The 22421-nt window shown below is 41.1% G+C and overlaps 2 protein-coding genes across 10 annotated transcripts; one reads left to right on the forward strand and one right to left on the reverse strand.

The window, feature by feature from the left end:
- The first annotated feature begins 3267 nt into the window (after nucleotides 1-3267).
- On the forward strand, nucleotides 3268-13310 carry rhot2 (ras homolog family member T2). Of its 9 annotated transcripts, none has more exons than XM_071539508.1 (19): nucleotides 3268-3440; nucleotides 4506-4564; nucleotides 5715-5796; nucleotides 5892-5935; nucleotides 6379-6432; nucleotides 6578-6630; nucleotides 6992-7100; nucleotides 7261-7362; nucleotides 7496-7594; nucleotides 7694-7802; nucleotides 7907-8027; nucleotides 8931-9015; nucleotides 9241-9386; nucleotides 9535-9635; nucleotides 11310-11458; nucleotides 11625-11705; nucleotides 11806-11928; nucleotides 12752-12964; nucleotides 13091-13310. In XM_071539508.1, the coding sequence occupies exons 1-19, from the start codon at nucleotides 3404-3406 to the stop codon at nucleotides 13262-13264; spliced, it is 1941 nt and encodes a 646-aa protein (XP_071395609.1). In that variant the 5' UTR covers nucleotides 3268-3403; the 3' UTR covers nucleotides 13265-13310. The 9 variants fall into 9 exon arrangements, with proteins under 9 accessions (XP_071395609.1, XP_071395614.1, XP_071395610.1 ...); XM_071539513.1 differs by having other exon boundaries at nucleotides 11310-11454; nucleotides 11642-11705; nucleotides 12752-12954; nucleotides 13147-13310; XM_071539509.1 differs by having other exon boundaries at nucleotides 11310-11454; nucleotides 11645-11705.
- Nucleotides 13311-16510: 3200 nt separating this feature from the next.
- Nucleotides 16511-17921, reverse strand: h1-0 (H1.0 linker histone). Its single transcript, XM_071539505.1, has one exon. The coding sequence runs from the start codon at nucleotides 17695-17697 to the stop codon at nucleotides 17113-17115; it is 585 nt and encodes a 194-aa protein (XP_071395606.1). The 5' UTR covers nucleotides 17698-17921; the 3' UTR covers nucleotides 16511-17112.
- Between the last annotated feature and the right edge of the window lie 4500 nt (nucleotides 17922-22421).

The raw sequence follows: 22421 nt of genomic DNA on the forward strand, positions 1-22421 counted from the left end.
TCATGTGAATGGTTTCAAAATCTTTCAAATACACTTCTTTCTTTTATATTAAATTGGTTATTTTGTGTGTGTTAAGAATCATTTCTAATGGTTTTGAATTTTTTTTTTTACTTTTTCTTGCTGCAAGTTAACCACCATTGTGTGAGTTTTGGTGAGTGAATGAACATTTCTGCTGTTGCACAGTAGTAACATTTAAGTTGATTGTCAGTTTGTGACTGTGTGCTTGTACGTTTGTGTTTCCCTTTGTTTATGTAAAAGGCGTTTCATCTTCACCTTATACTGTTAGTATATTTGTGACCAGCAGCTCTGGTGCTATGAAAGAGTCTTCATGTTTTGGGGAAAGAAATGGCTTTGATGAGGGGGTTAGGACCAAGAGTAAAGTAAGTATTCAGAGCTTGTTAAGTCCACAGTGTTCCCAGCAATTTCCATTTTTGCCAAGGTGACTATCAGCTTGGCACACACCTGCTTCAACATCCAATTCAGTGGCTCAGTCTGTCTGTCTGGATTTGGAGGTTAGGACTTTCAAGGCAGCTTATGGCAAACTAATTCAAAGAGTGGCCCTGTCCTTCTCTGATTAGCAGTCATCTCGATAACATTGGGTGGGATAAAGGCTCTGGGGCAATCCAGGTAGAGCAGGCTGCCTGAACATCAAGCTGCCTCTTGCAAAAATTTGTGTTCTTACTTTTGTAGAAACAGGAGATGCAGTCGAGCCCTGTCGGCTGCTCTGGCCTGGATCGGGGGCTTTGAATAAAAAGGAGCATGTAAATTAAAATCCTTAACGTGCGATAAGAGTTTGCTTGTGCTCAGGTGTTACACACAAAAGTAAGCTGCTGCAGGCAAAGAATGACATTGTTGAAGTTGTTCAGTGTTTGCTCAAGGACACTTCAGCAGCCTGGATGCTTTCTGTTGAGGGACTTGAATCTGGGTTTAACAGTTGGAGGACAGTCTCCCTAAGTCTCTGTCAGCGAGTCTCAGTAATTTGCCCTTAAGTATTCAGAAATTATGTATACACTGACATTACCTCCAGTCTGTGTTACTGAGAGAAGACCAACACTTTCCGCTTCAGATTCCACTAATGATGGATCAGGTACAACCTTCCTGTCTCAAATTATGCAGTCATGGTAAGAGAGTCGGCTGTGTTGGTGTGATTATATCTTCACAAAGATTGAACTAATAAAGCAGTGAAATACATTATTTTATCTTTTTTTTTTTTTTTAGGGACAATGCACATTAATCAACATTACTGTACATGTGCCAGTGTTTGCCACCCAGCTAGTTTTCAACTGCTGTCCCCAGGCATGATGATAAATGGCCATGAAAACAATTAAAGACAGTTTCATAAAAAAGCAGCAAGATTGCATCATGCAGGCAAAACAAACCATGGCAAATACAGAAGGACAAATGCATTGGGCTGCCAACCTTGCACAGTAATGAAGACACTGGCATGACAATGTGATAAGCACATAAACATACTAAAATAACACTAGTTACCTGGCAACACACTGTTTAGAGCTTAAATTGTGTTTCTCATGTATCCACTTCTGAGAATGATGTAATTACATGAGGGCTGTTTCGTTTTTTACTTTCTGCTCATCCATGTTATTTAACTGCAAGCTAAAAATCACTTTCATGATCTTCTCTACTTCATAAAAAAAAAACAGACTTAATAAACTTGTAATTACTAAATCATAAATTCAATGCTTACAAACTATGAATAATTATAAAATAACTTAACTCAACAAGATTGTAATGAAATCATAAACAAAACACATACTACTACAAAACAATTATAAATAAACACAACAAAAATAAAACTATTAACTCAACAACAGAACTACTAAACTGCTAATAGACAAAGAGAAAAACACCTTACTCTACAACAAAAGTAAATTCTAAACAATTAGAAATAAATACAACAACATAAAACTTTAACTCAGTGACAGAACTGTAATAAACTGCTAATAAAAAAAAACCCTCATCACCCCTCAGTTGTGACAGAACATCGCCAGAGAAATGGCAAACTACATAAATATCAGATTTCTGTAATTCCTTACAGTAACTTCTGGGCATGTTGTCACTGCCTTCTCGTAAAAACTTGGAAAATAGAAACTGCATGCTGCAATATTCTTTTTATAGAAGAAAAAACAGGAATAAACTTTTTTAATGGAGAAGTACTGTACAAGTGAGACATGACTGTTGCATTTTTCATATCATTTCAGGTCATTTCCCTTAAAATAATAAAGTTGGGAGAGCAGCATCCTACCAGCTCAGTCATCATGCATCATTAATAGTGTGTTGGTCAACCTACTCAAGGTTTTTGAGTTGGGCAACTACACTGAAACTAGTTCAGCGGGTTTACATATTGTATGAAAGGGCAATCTGTCCATTATCTTTACCTTTAAACAAGAAAAGCAAAACAATGGGTAATAATAATAATAATAATAATAATTAACTTTATTTGTATAGCACCTTTCATACAAGAAATGCAGCTCAAAGTGCTTTACAACAAAGAAATTACATGCACCAAGTGCTTCACATAAAACTTGATAAAATAGTGAAAATACGATAAAGATAAAGAGGGTAGTACCTCCATTTAATTCCGCCTGTAGACTTTCAGAAGTGTAGATAAGGCAGATGGTAATTCTGCAGATATACTGCAGAAATATAAAAGGTTTCAAAGGATTCATTCATGGTAAATCCATATGCAATCTCTGTGTGTGTCCATGTGTACTTCACAATGAGATAAATTAACTGTGTTTCTACACTCAGAGCAGAAGGAAATGTTGACCTCTATTGGCCTATCTTAAAGGTGCAGGCAGTGGACTTCACACAGCATTTTAAAAGATGCTGTTTGTGTTGACAGAAGGAAATAATAATAATCACCACATGGCTGTCGACAAGAGAGAGGTTTCTATTAGATTTATATAGGTACCAGACCTGGAAATGAGCCAGCCCTCTACCTCATCTCTATCTTTTATCCAAATGGCAACATTTCCATATAAAACAATCTTCCTTAATCCATTAGTGTTTATTTGAGGGCTGCCAAAGATGAAACTGAAAGTAATTACAATGTTTTATTGAAATAAGATGTATACCGATACATTATCTATTGAAGAACGATTGTTATGGTGAATGTTTAACCAAAGTTATTGATTATAAGTTATTTATTAACGCAGCCAACAGGGGGCGCTAGTTACCCAGCCAGCCAGTGGCGTAATGTGCGGTTTTGTCCAGCAGAGGGCGAGTTTTCCCAGTCCGTGAACCGGAACGATATGGTTTCACCTTGGATGCTAGCGTTGTGGAGGGGCTCACATTTGGTGTTAGAAATTTGACTTTCAAATGAAAGTTAAATCGCATTTTAAGACCACAGCGTGTCTATCTGTTCCGCAAAAAGAGAAGAAATATGAAACGAGACGTCAGGATACTGTTACTGGGGGAGCGTAAGTCTTTCCTACTGACATGCCAATGAGGCGCAGCTAACCACAAGCTAACGCGGTAGCATTAGTTAGCTAGCGGATGTAGCTAGACTTCTACTAACTTGTTAACTTATCTCAACTACTTCTGGTGACTTGTAGCGACAGCTGTAGAAAATAGAAAACTAGTCCCTCAGCACTAACTGTATAATATCAGATAAAGTTAGTTTGGTTTACTAAAATTGCCATTGGCACCAAACCCCTACTTGTGCCAAATAATGTCCTGGAAGCATACCAGGACCAGCTAGCACACTATGCTAGCTGAGTAAGACAGCCAAATAAATTATGCTTGGTGATGAACGTTGAGTAGTTTGTAAACATGCTGTTGCCTCATCGGATTGACAGTTAAATTACACACGCATGATCACTGACAGGTTTCTAACAGCTGTCTATTAACTAGCAGCTGCATTATGTTGACATTAATGTAAGAATAGCTGTCAGATTGTCAGCCTCCTGTGTGTTCAGCTTTTCTTTAGTTTGCTCTATGGTTTTACACCCGCATTGTGAGCTAAATTATGCTAACCATTCATGCCACCATGAATGAAATGTTTTCAATTAGCTCATTTTGGTGAGGGGAAAAGAGGATGGCACGGACCGAGGCTACTTCTCAGTCACCCACTTGATTTAGCTAATATAGCCTAAGTAATGCAGTAATTAAATTTCTCCTTAATACAACAGAAATAGCCTGCAAAACAGAGTTAAAAATAGTGTTTGCTTTGTGCCATGTTAATCAGCACCACATGACTCCATATCAGGGGTGTGTGGGCATAATCAAATAAAGCCTAATCAACCTGTGCATGTAGTTTTGAGGTCAGACAAAGCACACACAGGCAAAATATTCCCCTGCAATAAACTGAATCGCACTACAAAAGCCAAACCCTGAGATAGTTAAGCTGAAGAAAGAGTCCAATAATAAGTCCACCTCAGTCTGCTTATGTTGAGGTGAGGGGTCTGTCTCTCCCTACCAGCTGGAGTGGCCCTTTGCTTAAGTCTTTCTCTGTCTCATCCTCTTCATATTGTCTGTCCTAACAGCCAAGGTGGGGAAGACGTCACTCATCATGTCTTTGGTTGGAGAGGAGTTTCCAGAACATGTAAGTGTCTGTACAGCACTGCAGCGCCACTGTGTTTACTTCCTAGAGGACATTGCCACCCTGAAAGCTTGAGGACTGTCAAGAGTAGCTGAGCAACTGCTGCTTACTGTGTTGACCGCTCAAAGAATTGCTAATCATTACTACATTCATCCCTTTCTAGCACACAGTTGAATGGTTCCTTTTTGTGCGGTACCAAAAACACATTGTAGCTCTGTAGTCTTTAGTGTGGGCAAGATAATAAAATTCACCCAAGCCTATGTAAGTGTTAAGGAAAAGGTGGTGCCATTTTTCCTTTGCATATGTTCAACCCTTGCCATTTGGCAAAATGCCCTCTTACAGGAATGGATAAGACAACGCCTATAGTTTAAGCTCTGTCTCAGTGATGGATCTGTTGAAAAGTTTCCTCCATAAATAGTCTGTATTTGGGTTGGGCCCTTTTTTCCGCCCTCTCAAATTTTGTTTTAGGTTGTTTTGGAGATGTGACTTTCTGCATATTTTACCCAGCACCAGTGAATGTGTTGGTAAACTACATCACTTTTTGTGACATTTTAGTTTTCTTTGATGTTGATGTTGGATTTGGAGAAAAAAGAAGAAAAGGTGTGCCACACTCCAGCTCCATAGAAAATACTCTTTGTGGTGATGTTGGATTTGCACCAACATGGTCATTGCAGATTACTGTTGCCTGTTCAGGGTATGATGGCAAAATTTCTAAAACAGTTATGCCTATTATGAGTTTCCTGAACTTTTTTAAGTTATGTTTTATCCCGTTCTTGACTGTGGCTTCAAAACTTTTTTTTTTCATTGTCTCACAACAAACCCATGTGGTTTTTCTGACGGACAACTACAGGCAAATGTTTATGATCGCAGTTACACAATAGAATGCAGTTTGTTTTTATACATATACTGTATTCATGGTATTGTGTGGTAGTAAGTAAACTTTGTACTGTTCATGCAGCAATTCCCACCAAAACTGGCAATTCCCTGGCATTCTAGGTTATGCCTTAATTTTGTTTTTAAACTCAAATTCTGCCATTCCATCTGCACTTCCTGTAAGATGTAAAATGTGGGTTTGTGTTCCTGGCAGCTCCAGTCTAATTAACGGTTAATTAAAGTTCTACTCAAACAGCATTTGGTTTTTGATCTCCCACAGGTTCCCCTCAGAGCTGAAGAGATCACCATCCCTGCTGATGTCACCCCAGAGAAGGTGCCCACACACATAGTGGACTATTCAGGTGACGTGTCCTGAAGGCTAATACACTGCAACTTCATCAGTATTCAGTCCTCTGATTGATGCAGGATTGATTATGTTTATCCTTAACCCCAACAGAGACTGAGCAGACTGATGAAGTCCTGAAAGACGAGATCATCAAGGTGTGTATACCATCCAGCACTAGTAAACATACTAATCATCACACTTTAAAACGATATGAGAGCATTGAAAGATGATGAGAAACTAAAATCAGATGCAGCCAGGGGTTAAATTGGGCCTGAACGATCTTGAACAGTGTTTGTTGAGTTTGTCTACCTTACCAGCCATTTTGGAGATCTTTTTTTTTTTTATTTGGCCGGTAAAATAATGGTTGTTGTAAGTTAATTTTGAGATTCACTGTAGACAAAAAAAAGTTACTTTCCTTCTGTGATTGTAAGTTGTTTTTTTTTCTGCAGATATCTTGAAGTGGGGTTGTTGTTTCTTTAGGGTTTAGAGAACTGTAATGCATACTAGGGGTTTAATTAAAAGGGGTTGAATTGAGTCTGTTAACTCTGTGTGCTTTGTATTAAGTCTTTGCCAACTGTCCTTTCTCCAACCCACACAGGCCAATGTGGTGTGTGTAGTGTATGATGTCACCAACGAGGACACGATAGACAAGGTAGGAATCTCCTGCTTCTTTACACTGTCTCACGGATTCAATCCACATACCCTAACCCTAAGTACACCACATTTAGTCGATACATAATAAAGATAAGACTGCAAACAAATTACACTCTTGTCATAAGTTGCCCCTTGTCTTTCAGATCAAAACTAAATGGATACCTTTAGTAAATGGAGAAGCAGAGAAGGGGAACAAGTATGTATCAGCTGTTGATTCCACACAATCTTATCGTGGGTGTGTGCTGCCTGGGCTGCGCTGTTGTCTAGGCACTGTGCCATTGACCTTTGCACTACTTGCTATTGGCTGCGTGCAATGTTGGAAATCTAGGAATTTAAGCATATTCTACTGTTGCCCTGGATAAGCGCATCAGCTAAACAGCCCAAAAATAAATTTGTGACGACGTTAGTGCTTTCTAGGTGCACAGGTGAAGTGGAGGGGTACGCATGATTGGAGTGAATGAAACTACGTTGACTTTAAGCACCTAAAAATGTGTGTCTGCATGCAGTGCTTGTGTGTTTATTCAGTTATTTTATATTGTCTCTGTTTGTTGTATCAGGGTTCCCATCATCCTAGTGGGAAACAAGTCAGATCTGCGCTCTGGGAGCTCAATGGAAACCATCCTACCCATCATGAACCAGTTCTCTGAGATCGAGACGTGTGTCGAGGTGAAGCTTCCCTCTCACTCAGGCCTTCCCTCTGACACACAAACATGGTTGCCTGGTTACACACAAATAATTATAAACACACACTACACTGTGCATGCCTGTTAGTTTTCCAAGATAATTGTAAAACTGAAATACTCTTTTTGCTCTTTTCCCTTCCAAGTGTTCTGCGAAGAACCTGAAAAACATTTCAGAGCTCTTTTACTACGCCCAGAAGGCAGTTCTCCACCCCACCGCCCCTCTTTATGACCCTGAGGACAAACAGGTCAGACATTTTTAGCGATAGGAGGCCATTTGGGGGCAGCTCATTTTTCAGTTTGTTCCGGCCCGCTCTTGTACAGATACGAATGATTGGTGGATTGGATCATTCCTTCTTTGTCCTCTGATGTGTTCTCCAGCTGAAGCCCCCGTGTGTCCGAGCCCTCAGCCGGATCTTCTGCATTTCCGACCAGGACAACGACCGTATCCTCAGTGATGCTGAACTCAACTGCTTTCAGGTGCCGGTCAAAAACACTCAACTAATCATGTGTTTGCTCAGCTGTTCATTGTACGAAAGAGTGAGTGTTTTCTATTAAGAATCCATCTGTTTTGTATAGAAATCTTGTTTTGGGAACCCTCTGGCACCTCAAGCCTTAGACGATGTGAAGACGGTAGTGTGGAAGAATACCAGCGATGGAGTACAGGACAACGGCCTGACCCTCAATGGTAAAACTCAGCCAGGAACAAGAGCATGCAAATTAAAACTGGTTTTGGAATGCCACACTAAACTAATAGTTGGCTATTCTGTCTCTTGGTGTTTTTTTTCTCAGGTTTCTTGTTCCTTAATACATTATTTATCCAGAGGGGCCGACATGAAACCACATGGACGATCCTCAGGAAGTTTGGTTATGACGATACCCTGGAGCTGACAGATGACTACCTTTACCCACAGTATGTCCACTGGCACTGCTCTGTCTGCTGAACTGAGACATATTAGTAGGGTTGCAAAATTTTGGGAATATTCAGAGGTGGAAACTTTCTATGGGAATTAACAAGAATGTATGGTAATTGACGGGAATAATAGGGAAATTTGTCTGGGTTATTTGCACAGGCTGTATTTGCCATGTCATATGCAGAGAGAAATATAAACATTTTGCTTTGTCATAAGCAAACCCTTCTAGCAGAAATCAAAAACCGACAATTTAGCAATGAACTTTAATTAAATGAGTTGACTGTTTACATGGGATTCTTTCATTGAACAACAAGAAAACAGGAATGTTGAATAATGTATTCCCTATTTTCCTCTTCCAAAAAAGACCTGTACATGTGAAAAAGCGCACTGCACATGATGGAGGAATGTACAGTGCATGCAGAGGGTTGCAATTCAACTGAATTCCCAGTCAAATTTCTTAAATGGGGAAGTTTTAACCACAACATCTAGAATTTAATATTTTCCAAATAGATGAAAGCTCACTATTTTCTATTGAACTCGGGTAGAATTTACAAAAGTTCCAAGCGTAACTTCCCACGGAAATTTTCCAGAAAGTTTCTGTGAATTTACCAGAATGTTTCCGACCCTTTGCAACCCTATACATTATTTCAGTAGGTTCTGCTGGAACAGTTGGGAGTACTAAGATAAAGATCCTGATGCTGCATTATTTATAGTTATCTATTTCAGACTTGGCTTGTCTCTCCTGCATGTACATGTGGCTCTGTGTGTGTGTGTGTGTGTGTGTGTGTGTGTGTGTGTGTGTGTGTGTGTGTGTGTATACTTTGTGTGTGTGTTTGTTTTCTACAGACCAATCAGGTATGCCCAGTTATTTAAATGTCTAATTGTAGTTTCTATGTTGTCAGACTACGGGTTCCTGTGGGCTGCAGCACAGAGCTCAACCATTTAGGTCACCAGTTCCTCCAGCGGCTGTTTGAGAAGTACGATGAAGTGAGTAGCAGTGAGTAAATACGACTTTGTATTGAATATATGCAAATATATTCAATACAAATAAAGAGGGCGCAAATGAAGAGGAATTTGAAAATAAGTTTCTTCTAGCCAAGTACTTGAATTGTCTGCAATTTACCATAGAGGTTTTCAGTATTATTGTTACGCTACTTGTTCCATAGAGAAGGGTTTTCTTGTTTTGAAGAAGTTGCCTGTGTTCCCTCCCAGGATAAGGACTCCGCTCTGTCCCCCTCAGAGCTGAAGAATCTGTTTTGCGCATTTCCCTACATGCCGTGGGGCGCAGAGGTTTATACGGCCGTCCCAACCACAGACGAGGGCTACATCTCTTACCGAGGCTACCTTTGTCAATGGACGCAAGTATCTTAGTCGATTGATAATGTCTCTGTCTGTTTGCAAGCATGCGTTGGTTTTACACTTTTTGTGCACGATTTTATTGGAGTGTTTTATTCCTTAGTCTGCACTGCTGAAAGCTCACATGTATGTCCATGCCTTCATATGCAGGCTCTCTGCATACCTTGACATCCACCGTTGCCTGGAGTACCTAGGATACCTAGGCTACCCTATCCTCACTGAGCAGGAGTCACAGACTGCAGCAGTCACAGGTGTGTGTGTGTGTGTGTGTGTGTTGGTGTGTTTGTGTGTGCTTGTATTTGTGCCTGCCCATGTGTAGGGATGAAGGTGGATGGACGTCAGCCGGTTGTAGCTCATGTCAACAAGCAGCTAAATTAGAATGGAAGTCTCCCGAGGACAATGGATACGTCTTCCTTAGAATCAATAATCCCGGTCTCATAGTTAAACTGTCTTGTGTAGGAGGATTACTCGTCTAATCTGGTCCATTATAGGCCTATAGATTTGCATGTATGTCCTCTGAGGTAGGAGTGACACGTGAACGAATGGTAGACTTTGAATTGGCAGCGTTGTGGAGGGTATGAGTGTGTGTGCATGTATGCAATGCATGATATGAAATGTGCTGCGCCACCCTCATGGATGACAAAATAATGCCCTTGTTACCTGCTAACATTAACTAAAAGCATAGTGATTAAGTTAGTCAGTTATTGTCTGTGTGAGAGCTGATATGACGAGGTGTGTCTTGTGTATGTTTAGTTGTAGTCGTTTATCTGTGCGTATACCTGTGTGAGAACTAGAGTGAGTCTGAGGACAGTATTTCTGCAAACTAGGGCAGGATTAGAGAGTGTGATGTAATAAGTCTCACTGGCACTAATCACACAAATTCTGTCTTTGCCTCGGAGGTGATCACCTTTAGCTGACCCTACTATAAATGTGTGAGAGGCCAGAAAGCCCTGCAGTGCAGTCATACCTTTTAACAAGGGTTGTGGGGACTGGCTGTTGGCCACCAGGTGGCTTTAGCATGTGATTGGTTACAGTGCTTTACAGTGTTATTAATCACAGAGTTTCCGTTACAAATTCGTTATGAAATGTCATGAAGTCGCAATTACACGACTCTGCAGAGGGCTTTTAATTTGAAACGACGGATACAGGAAGTGGCGACACCCGGCCAAGGCGAGAGGGAGAGAGAGAAAGAAGAGAAAAAGAAAGAGAAGAGAGAGAAAGGTAGATTACTTAAATAAACGTCGGTAAAATAATTGCCAACGATGTTTATATAAGCTATGTATTAAGATATTCCTGATTGCATTTTCAGATGAGTTTGTTAAAATATTTCTCCAAGAAGAGAAAGATGCCTGATGTCGATGAGGAAGATAGTCAGGTAACGTTACTTTAGCTAGGGAGGGGCTCAAGGTTCTCAGCTATGCCCCGAAGTTTTGAAGGGAAAGAAATGCCTTCTGGTTCTAAAACATGTAACGTTAGTGGTGGCTACTACAATATTTTAATGTTCTTACTGGTTGCGTGATCAAATATTTGTGATGTGAGAGAATTATCTATCGTTACTCATTCTAGTAGTAGACAGGCAGGAGTAGTGGAGGCGAGTGGAGCAGGAGAGCAGAGTGAAGCAGGAGAGAGGGCAGAGTGGAGTAATATGTTCTAAAGTTTGTTTTGCAGTCAAGTGTCACTTTATTTCATTTTTTTTAATTACCTATTGATATTCACTCCGACCGCCGGCGTACTACGCGCGCGCGCACCACCCAGGTACAACAAAACCCTTTCCCCCCGCTGCTAAAAAAAAATCCTAGAGGAAACACTGAATCAGTACTTGTTTTTATTTGTTTTGGCACATTTCTTTGTTCTTTTCTCTCTGTTACGGTCTGTTTATGCATGGTGTTTATTTTGTGTGCGTGTGTGCTTGTTTGTATGTGCAGTGACACGGGCGAAAGAGGTGGACCTGGAGAAGGGCCAGACCCAGCGCTCAGTGTTTCTCTGCAAGGTGATCGGACCACGGGGGACAGGCAAAACGGCCTTTCTCCAGGCCTTTGTGGGCCGCAGCGTTGTGGTACGGCACCATCTGTTAGTCTGGGACTGAACATGTCAAGCGTTGCTGTATTAAACTGTTACAGATTACTGTTACAGATAGCATCAGGCTTTTTGCCTCCAAGTGACATCTAATCACTGTCAGTATCTCCACCATCAACACTAATGACAGTGAGGTGTGACTGTTTTTTCTCTGTTTTCTCCAGAACAAAGGAAATTCCAGCAGTGCCTTCTCTCCCTATACTATAAACACTGTCCAAGTCAGCAACCAGGAGAAGTATCTTATCGTAAGTAACTCCCACCCTGACCTCAACACTGGCTCTTTGCTTTGACCACGATCATAGTTAAACGAAGCCTCACCGCCACACTCCTCTCTTCCCTCTGCAGCTCTATGAGGTGGATGTGGAGACGGAGGTCCTGAAGGCATCAGACGCCTCCTGTGATGTCGCGTGTCTCATGTACGACACCAGTGACCCACACTCCTTCGACTACTGTGCCAGTATATACAAGGTCGGTAACTGGTGCTGTGTGCACACAGTCAGCGTAGCTGGAGATATCAGGGCTTGTTTTCTTCCCTTCAGAAGAAGCCATTTATTCTTGCATAGCATGAAAAACAACTTCCACAGACTTGAAAATTGCCCGAGCTAGATAATCCATCACGGTAAACATAAAGCCTCAATTTGGTTTTGTCAAAGTTTCTGTTTTATAGCCATTTAATTTTGCCTGAGTTGAGTGTTTCCGTATCAGCGCTGCGTTACGTTACACTCTGCTTACTGTCAATCACCTGACACCCACAGTTAGAAATGGGAGTCTGCGGCAGGAAATAATCCTTAAACATGTCGTCTTACAAACTTTGTTGTCAAATTCATGTCTTCTTATTTAGGGTGTTTTAGTTAGTAGGGACAGCTGTTAATTTCAAGTTAGGTTTGACACCGTGAAATGTGTATTTTAAAAAAGGCACCCTGATGAAACAGAAGGGTTGTGTGACTGATTATTATTATTTTTTTAGATGAATAGATCTAGACCTACCACAAATCTGCACCATGCTGTGTGTGTGTTCTCTTTACCTTTAAACTTGAAAAAAGTAAATGTTATAAAATTGAATTACATACAGCATACATTACAAAATGATTGGGGGAAATGTAAACTAGACCTAGACAGAAATAAATGGGCTTTAACTCTAAATGACACAGGCAATTTCCTTCAAAGATATCCTCACTGGGCTTTGCACAGTGGCAGACCTCATCCCATAGATGATAACCGTAACCTAGATTTTCTTCCGTTTCTCTCTCAGCTGAATTTCTCTGCTCTTTTATCATGTGTCTTTTCTTAGCAACACTACATGGAGAGCAACATCCCATGTGTGTTGGTGGCTTCCAAGGCGGACCTTCCTGAGGTGAAGCAGCTCCATGGCATGACCCCGGCTGAGTTCTGTTACAAACACCGGCTGCCTCCTCCGCTGCCCTTCTCCAGCCTCTCCCTCGACTCCACCAGCAAGAACATCTACACCAAGCTTGCCTGGGCAGCAATGTACCCGTACGTTCTGGTTTGACAACTACTATTTTTTGCTAAAATCAGGCATCCTTGAAAACCTGGAAAATTTAAAGATGAGTTTTCCAGTCCTAGGAAACTTATGGGTTGAGAAACTATAAATTGATTGTACTGAAAGTAGCTACAGTGTGCTGTTTTTATGTGCCTGTCCCTTCATGATGTTTCTCCCCTCCTCAGACACCTGAATGGTTCAGACATGAGCAACACATCATTCTGGCTGAGAGTGGCGTTGGGCTCGGCTGTGGTTGCAGTCCTGGGCTTCGCACTCTACAGAGCCTTTGCCAGACAGAAATGACTGACCACCAACTGTCCAGAGACCACACTTCTCTTTTTCCTCAAACCCACCCTGCAGCCTTCAAGACCAAACCTCCAGGACCGGCTCCAGACCCACCGCAGTCTGCACTAGACAGCCTCCATATCACTTTATTATTTACCCCAAAGACTCCCGGTCTGCCCTCCAGCGTCCTCAGTTCCATCTCAGCTTCTTCACCTTATCCGACTCACTTGATGGTAATAATCTGAAGGCAATTGGAAGCTAGTGATCATATATTCCCCTTTCTGCCCCGCCCAGCTTGCTCTGCCTTACACTGTCTAACCGGGCTAAGCAGGAGTAAGCCTCCCTGCGCTCGGTCCATTGATTGAAGAGCTGCTGCTGTTGATGTCCGAACGGGTGCTTTATCAAAGGGGAGGAGATGCAGGAAGACACTGTGTCAAGCCCATTGCTTTTTCTATATGCAGTCTTTCCTAAGCGAAATGGGAAAAATGCCAAATTGTGAATGGAGGATCATACCGAACCATAGACTCATCAGCAACCAAAGGGCAGCATGAAGTATTTTTAACGGTCCATATTCCATATTGTTTGGGGAAGTGACTAAAAACGGGGCATCACTGTTGTTCAGGCCCAAGCCTCAGAGGGCACCAGGCGCACACTCCAACAGCAAAGTCCACCAGCAGACATCTTGAGTGGCCGCTGCCGAACAACTTGCTGGAACTCCTCAGCAAACAAGACTGTCTTCCCTTTGACCAAGCCACCGCAGATGAGATTAGGTGTTCAGATCTGAATTGCCAAATACTCGAGCATCTTGCAGCAAAGAATAGCCGTAGCCTGTTGTTTGCCCCTTAGGGCATACTATTATACCTATGAATGAAGCATTTTAAGAAGCTAGAATCGGATCGATTATATAGTTTTTAGCAGTTTGTCCCCCAATGATCTGCCGTGTTGGTGGCTTGTCAGGGAGAAATGTATTTCCTTGCATGAAGAAAAATTGCTCTTTTGTATTTGAAAGATGAAAGGTGCATAGGTTTTTATAATGCATCTGCAAGAAGAAAAACTAGAAAATATTTTCTCATATCAAAACTAAGTCTTGTCCTGGGCAGGCAAACCTTAAAAATGACAAAATGCTGAAGAAATATCTGCTCCCATTTTATCTTTGCTTTACCTGAATTTACCTTCTGACATTGAATTGGAATTGATCAATATATTCATTTCAGAAATCCAAAAATGGTTGTTGGTCTGTGCTATTTTTATGTTCATACACCTGCCTGTGTGCAGACACTTTGATCTCATTAACCTGCCCTTGTATTCCTTTATTTCCAACATGGGACAATCATTTATTTCTTTGGTTATTTCAGCTGGGGACCTGCTGTTTCACAGGATAAACTCCTGTGACTTATAAACTGTGGCTATTGCTGACTGGAAGTGAACTGAACTAGATGCTTACTTAATAAAACACAGACCAGACCAGTGACTTTTTGGCCAGAAGATTGTATGTGTGTTAGGATGTTGTGGATGCTGTGTTTTGTGTTGATATGTTGGAGGACAATTGGTGAATTTGTCCATCTCCCTCTTGCTTCATCCATCAAATTTAAAATGAATAACTTGTTATGACTGAATTCTGTCCTGTTAGTAATGTTCCACATTTATATCCAGGTATCGCACTTCAGAGGCCTGATCACACATGTTTTATTTTATTTTTTCTAGCTTGTGGTATATTCAGAATGCTTGTTACAAATAAGACACTGCTTAAAAAAAATTAGTGTTACTAGCAGAAACCTGTGTGATTGGAGTGTAATTAATGTTGCAACTACAGTATATGAAATTCACTGAATACAAAACCACATTTCTGCGAATGGTAATGCATTCTACAGTGTAATTGAAGTGGAGATTGTGCTATGCTGGCAAATTGCATACATTTGTTAAGCAAATGTTGCACTAGTCTATGTTGGCGCAACACCAGTTACTATCCTTTTGCACAGGAATATAAAAGCATCAAACTGTGACCTTAATTATTAGAGTAATACACTTTAGAGTCTGCGTGCTCTACCTTGATCAACAAGAAGCTAATTACAATGCTAATTTAATGACAGCTGTTTTTAAGGATGATATAGGTGAATGACTGTGTAGAGAAGATAATTTGCGTATAATCTTTACTTTCATCAGTTAGACTACATTCTGTCTCTCGCTGCCGTCTCAGCCAAGTGGATCCAGGAGGAAACGTCTGTTCCTGAAAGCCGCCACAAGATGGAAGTGTTGCACCTCAGGTAAGAGAAAGGAGGCAGGACAGTGAGCGTGGGTGTGTCTTACAACTCATACTGTCCAATACTATGTAGGCATTGAACAAAGTAGCTTACAGCATTTTGTTTGAATTTTGCAAGCTGTTGCTGCCCCATCTCTTCCACTCAAAACAAGGGAATCAATTTGTCATCCTCTAATTGATCCCTGAGGGGACTTTCTCTCTTTGTGCCCCCTCTCCACAGGGAGGTCAGAGGTCAGGGGTCAGGCTTGGCCACAGGAACGCGACCCTGCAGCTAGGCAGAATTCAGGGTCTGTTGCTCAAGGACACCTCAGCAGGGCAGATGCTTGCTGCCACATGAGGGACTTGAACCTGGGCGTTCCAGTTGCTCTCAGCGAAGAGGGCTTTCAAAGGTGCCACTTCACAGAATTGTATGACTTTACTCCCAAAGAACAGACAGAACTTGTAGTGTGCACATCTGCTATAAAGCCCTTGAATGCCCCTAAAATTAGTTGTTTAAGCAATTGTGAGAATGCTTGCATCTAGTTATTTTATAACCTGGTGTCTAATCGCTCACTACTTTCCATATGGCACCTGGCGCCCGCACTATCAGTGGGATCACACACTGACTAACAGCCATGCAAAGCAATATTTGTCACCGCTTTCTTTCCATTAAGAATACTCCACTGCTGGAGACTGTCATGTTTTAACTTGTACCGAAATGACACCAGCTTTGTGTTGCATGTACACATCTGTCTCTCAGCGACATACATCTATAATCTCATTGGCGCTTCCATACTAGGCGTGTTTTGTATGGAAGATCCAGGCGCGCAATAACTCACTCACTTTAATGCCCTGGACAAACAGGTTGTCAAAACAAACAAAAAAAACCCAAAAAAACAGAGGGAACCATATTACTGATCTATATATTTCTATTGTTCAACTTTACTCATTAATTCCCCCTCCCATTTCATTGAGATGGTTTGAACACTTCATGTTTACGCACGCGTAAAGTGCGCGTAATAAATTGCCAAACACACTTTGTAGAAGATGACAAAGGTTTATTGAATTGCAGTATAAACAGTCTTTAAAAGTGATTCAACACAGTGGGATGTTTTGATTGATATCATGAATCGATGGAACATGAGAAATTCTACAAAAATGTAGCTCAAACTGACAACTATGGAGCCTTCTGGAAAATCTTGCTGACGTCCACTGCCTATACAGGTCTATACGTTGTGAAGGCTCAACAACGCTCACTATTGAAACACTTGTGTTTCAGTATGACCTCGTGCTCTATCAATCACTATTCATTCGTTCAGTTGCCTAATCAATGTTCCAAATTCGAGTCACACACAGTTTTTCTTTCTATATGACCCCAGGCTATAGGTATCCAAATATCAGACAGGAATAACGGTAACAGTATTATTAATGTCAAATAAAAATGCTCACAATTACGTAACTTAAATTTCTACAGCATCATTAGGCTATAGTGCAATGGAGGGGAACAACTGGTAAAAACATCAGTTTAAGTTCGCATGAGACCATACAAAAATAATACATATACGAAAACATTTCCTCAAAGTATTTACAGTGACTTTCTGTAATCAAGTCTCTCTGATATTGTCCTTTACTTCTTTTTCGCTGCCTTTTTCGCTGTCTTGGTCTTGGGCTTGGCTGTCTTCTTTGCAGACTTTGTCTTGGGCTTCGCTGCCTTGGCTTTCTTCGGTGCTGCCTTTTTGGGTTTCGCTGCTGCCGGCTTTTTCGTGACCTTTTTCACTTTCTTCACTGAGGGTTTTGCCTTCTTGGCTTTGACCGGCGACTTGACCACTTTCTTTGGTTTGGCCACCTTCTTGGGCTTCGGGGCTTTCGCTACCTTCTTTACTTTGACAGGTGACTTCGGCTTGGGTAACTTTTTGGAGTCGTCGGCTTTGGCCATTTTGAAGGACCCGGACGCACCGACGCCTTTGGTGTGGCGCAGAATCTCCGCCGCCACCATCCGCTTCAGCGCCAGTTTGATCTGCACGTCGGAGTTGTCGCCCACCTTGTAGTTCTGCTTGATGTACTTCTGGATGGACTGACGGGACGCTCCCTGCCGGCTGGCATCATTCTTGATGGCTGCCTCGATCATCTCCGAGTATTTGGGATGAGCAGCGGATTTCCTGGGCTTGGCTGCCTTTTTGGCTTTCGCTGGTGCTGCCGCCGTCTCTGCCATAGTGACTTTCTCTTGAGTTATTTTAACAATAAACTGTTATAGGTGCAGATATCCGTGGCTGACTTGGTACAGCCGAGCGTCACAAGCGGCGAAATACACGCACGTCCAGAAATAACAGCTTTTCCCGAGAAAGTCCGAGTTTGCAAACAACGCCAAACTTGCGGGTTTTGAGAGAAAATGAGATGTTAGTAATTTGCCACACGCGCTGACACAGGAGGCTGGATCATATGAATGTGTCTTATTCCACAGGCGCTTCTGTGAGCCTATGAAGCCTATCTGCGGACGTGATTGAGAACACCAACTGCCAGCAGCTGATCTAGCAGACTCCATGGAACTGGCGCCGTCCTGTTTGTGTTTCTTCATCCTCCAACTTCTGACAAATATAAAAACTACGGTGCCGTACTGATCCACAAAACACTATGGGGTGATAGTAGACACATTAGGCTTCACGGAGACACAGTTATTCCTCTTCGGCTCTGCCAGGGAAGAACTTTTATTCCAGGAAAACCCGCTGGAAGTAATGCGTGCTGTGAACAATTTTGTACAATTCGTGTTAAATTGACCCAAACAGACGGAACCGATCGCCAAAATTGCAAATGCATATCGAAATTGAATCTATACTCGGACGGATGCACGTGGTTCGATCAGTACAGAATTTCGTTTTTGCTTTTAATACATCGATACAGTTGTCCAACTAACACAGCCCGGCCATTGACTTTGAGTGACGTGGTCGAGATTATTTACTGTTAAACCCCCTATAAATTAAATGTCACGGTATCTAAGTTATGGATGAAGCTTGCGTCGATAATATAGATTTGTGTAGGTTGTAATGAGGCGGATGGGTTTCTTGTGTTTGGTGTTTTTTGGACAGAAATGGTTATAACTGTCACTATGGCAGTCGCCACTGAGCTCCATTGTCAGGAAAGTTGCCAACAGCTCCAAAGATCATGATTTCTGATAATAGTTAATAAAATGTATGAACATATTCTAGAGAGGGGGGTAACTGGCTGCTGTTTGGCCAGGTGTGGACCCAGCTGTAAGTGGGACTGTAGTGTGGACCAAAGTAAAGCTCTCCTTCAATATAGGGCGCATTGATGGCATTCTTTTGTTCAGGAGCTGGTGCATCAGACTACAGTCAATAACAGGTTTGATATGCACATGCTTCTATTTTCAAGAGGGCGGTACGGTGTTTGTCTAGAGCAACAAAAATCTCCCAGATAACAAACTTTACAATCATTTTCCATTGTTATTTTTATTTTATTTACTGTCTGATATCCCCACCTATTGCAACGCCATCTTGATTTCTTTATGAAAGTCACCTCACTGTTTAGATTGCTCCTTTTCCCGACTTTTGTGATATTGGTTATCTAAATTATAGGCTGTTTTCCAGTTTTTCAGGGCAGTCGACGTTGAATCCACTGTCCCCATCTATTTTATTCCCATGGTGTAAAACAACGCCAGGACCATATCTCCCACAAGCCAGGCTGCTTGTGGGAGATATGGTCCTGTACTGTGTGCTGACCGTTCTGAAGTCATGAAGTGCCCTTGCTCATCAAATATCATTACACCTAACTGCCTTTTTATTCACCTGTCCGTTTTGCTGGATGTAGCCTGTATATAATATAAATTAAGTTCCAATATGGTGATGAAAATAATAATTCTCAGTGCCTCTCTCTCTCTCTGTGTCCTCTCTATAGTGAGTTGTTGAGTGTGTGTGAGAGTGTGTATATGTGAGAGAGAGAGAGCGAGGGTGGATGACTTAGTGGCTGAGTGGGTGAGTGAGCAAAGGAGGGAGTGAATGAGTGAATACAAGGGAGGGAGGGAAGGAAGGAGTGAATGAGTGAGTTAACCAAAACAAATCTTTTTTTTTTAAATGGCACAATTGAGTAAAATGGAGGGAGGGAGTGAATGGGTGAGTGAAAGAGGGAGGGGGAGAGTGAGTGAATGAGTGAGAGGGAGGGAGGGAATGAAAGGGTGAAGGAATGAAAGTGAGTGAAAGAGGGAGGGAGTGAATGAAAGGATGAGGGAGGGAATAAAAGAGGGAGGGAGTGGATGAGTGAGTGAGTAAAGGAGGAGGGGTGAATGAGTGAGTGAAAGGGAGGGGGAGGGAGGGGAGGGGGGGGGGTGAATGAAAGGGTGAATGAGTGAGTGAGTGAAAGAGGAGGGGAGGGAGTGAATTAGTGAACCAGTGCGCCGCATAAAGCCCGCTGTCTGAACGCACGTAATGGCGCTATGATATGGGCAACATGCCTATTGTTTGACGACTCTTACGGGCTGTGTAAGAACAGTCGTCGACCTGTTTGGGATTTTATTTTTTATTTTTTTTTAGAATGGATTTTATTTTCTCTCCGTTTGACTGTTATCGACCATCTGAAGTGAGGTGTGTGTATGTGTGTGTGTGTGTGTGTGTGTGTGTGTGTTTTGGCCAGTTGTGTCCCAGGAAACGGTGCTGAAAAACAGCACCCAAAACACTCCCCGCTCCCCCGGTTAGACCACTCCCTTCCTCCGCCGACAGAGGGATGTCCTCCACAATGAACCACCCGCTCCACCCGGGATCAATACAGTTTCATCGGTATTAACAGAATTTTGTGTAACCTTATGACCCGCACGTTTTATTATTATTATTTATTTATTTAGGTGACTGCTAATTGGGGCGTAATTGACTGTGATCTAATGATTGGATTTGAATTGTCCAATGGCAGCTTTAGCCTGCTGTGCTATAGCAGGTCCTCATTGTTTTTTGTTTTTTTGTTTTTTTCTGTTCTTTTTTTGTGTGTGATTTTTTTCACGGGTGTTATTTTTAGGTTAGTACAACAGGTCTGTTGTGTTGGAGTGGATGTGCGTTGGTGTTGATGGTGACTGTGATGATATAGGATTTATAAATAACAATTTTTATAAATAAAATTTATTTACCACTTATTTTTAGTGGTAGTATAACTAGTCTATTATTCGTATTGATCTAAGTAGAAGAGTTTTCATTTATTTGTGTTAAGTGTATTTATTTATTTATTTATTTCCTTATTCATTTATTTATTTATTTATTTATTTATTTATTTATTTATTTATTTATTTATTTATTTATTTATTTATTTTCCCAAGAGTGTGGAAATGTTTTAGTGGAGTAATCTTGGTAATAGTGTGGTATTTCTTTTTGCTATTCTTGGTGTAATAATGTAGCTTATTGCTGCTACCAACACATGGAAATCTAGCTCTCATTTTGTCTGTAGCCCTGCCAGTAAGCTATCTCGGGTACAAAGATATTAAGCTTGCATAACACTTAACACAGTGCTTTGTTTATTTGTTAAAACTGGATAAATGGGGTGTAGGAATTATATTCCACATGTATTTACTGAGGACAGTAAACCGTAGTGTCAGAAGTCTTAAAGTTACAACATCTAAATTTATCTAATGCCAACTTGTAATTTTAGCTGTCTAAAACCCTCTCAAGTCTTGGCCTGCCTTTGCCTCAAAGCATTCTGGGTAACATCATCCACCATGCCTCTACTGAAGGCCTCAGTGTGCTCTGTATCAGTGCTGTGGATCAGTTGTCTCAGGGTCCAGAACAAATATAGCACATGATCACATTGTACTTCATCCAACGCTTTCTTTCTGACTTGCTCTAATTTGCAGACTTTGTGAACAGTTGTTTGCTTTGGCTTTGAAACTCAGATAAGCTTAAATCAAATCAGATCATATCGATGTAATCAAGTGGCGACTGAACGGGAGGTCAGACAGCAGAGTTTGGATGAGATTATTACTTTTTCAGTTTTGAAACATTACGGTTTCTTTACACTTGACAAGTTAAATTTACAGTTTCCCAAAAAGTATTTATCCCCCTTGATACGTTACACATCTTCCTCAAGTGCCATCAGAGTCCAATTCTTGATATTCCACATTATGTTTTCTGAGCTAGAAACCATCCTGCACCCTACAGTCCTGTTAGATTAGAGCAAGAGCAGTTTTTAAGCAAATATATTGGTCAAAACCTATAACTGCAACATAAATATGAATTCTTAGTAACATGTTGAATAAATATCTGCCAGTGCTGCAGTTTGAAATAGTAAGGGTGTACACTTTTGCACATAAGGTTTTACATTTGTATGCATTGTACGCCTTCACATACTTTTATAAAGAGTTTGCTCTTTGGTAGGACAGAGTACTTTGTGTAGATCTAAGGCAAGAAAATCCCCCCCCCCCCAAAAAAAAAGAAAAAAAAAAAAAAGAAGGATAGATAAAGGAGTATACACACTTTTGACTGCAGCTGTACATAACTGTTATTATTTCTATTTCATCTTTTGGTTGAAGTTTTGGATTTTAAGCAATGCTGTCCTTTCAAAATTGTTCTAAAGCTGTCAAACCTATTCAACACTTTTTCTATTGGATTTTAAGTGGACTTTGCATTAGCATACACAGTTTAGAATATGTGTCTCACTAATAGATGACATTCAAATCCAATTCAGAGTGTCTGAGGTTTCAAAGAAATAAATGAATCCCCCTTCTGCCACCACAGTATATTTGAAATCATAGAGGACGCGCTTTCCAGTGAGCTATTCCTGTCCAATATCTCCTGTTACTGCCAGTAAAATTAGAAGAGAGAGTGCATTGAAAGTGAACCCCTTTATATTTTTGCATGTGATGGCATGAGGGTAATGATTTTTTTTAAAGTGAATGTTCAGGAACTGGACTTGAATGGCATTCACAAGTGAATCACTTACAGTATTTTA

This window comes from Centroberyx affinis, unplaced genomic scaffold, assembly GCF_046629955.1.
Source record: "Centroberyx affinis isolate AG114_WGS23_722 - 3 ecotype Tasmania unplaced genomic scaffold, CSIRO-AGI_Caff_v1 ptg003464l_1, whole genome shotgun sequence".
NCBI classification, from domain to species: domain Eukaryota; kingdom Metazoa; phylum Chordata; class Actinopteri; order Beryciformes; family Berycidae; genus Centroberyx; species Centroberyx affinis.

Bases quoted from the DNA above. Each gene is read 5' to 3' on its own strand.
- rhot2 (XM_071539508.1), top strand. From the start codon at position 3,404: ATGAAACGAGACGTCAGGATACTGTTACTGGGGGAGC. The intron at 5,797-5,891 runs GTGACGTGTCCT...TAACCCCAACAG, and splicing joins ACACATAGTGGACTATTCAG to AGACTGAGCAGACTGATGAA. The intron at 6,631-6,991 runs GTATGTATCAGC...TTGTTGTATCAG, and splicing joins GAAGCAGAGAAGGGGAACAA to GGTTCCCATCATCCTAGTGG.
- h1-0 (XM_071539505.1), bottom strand. From the start codon at position 17,697: ATGGCAGAGACGGCGGCAGCACCAGCGAAAGCCAAAAAGGCAGCCAAG.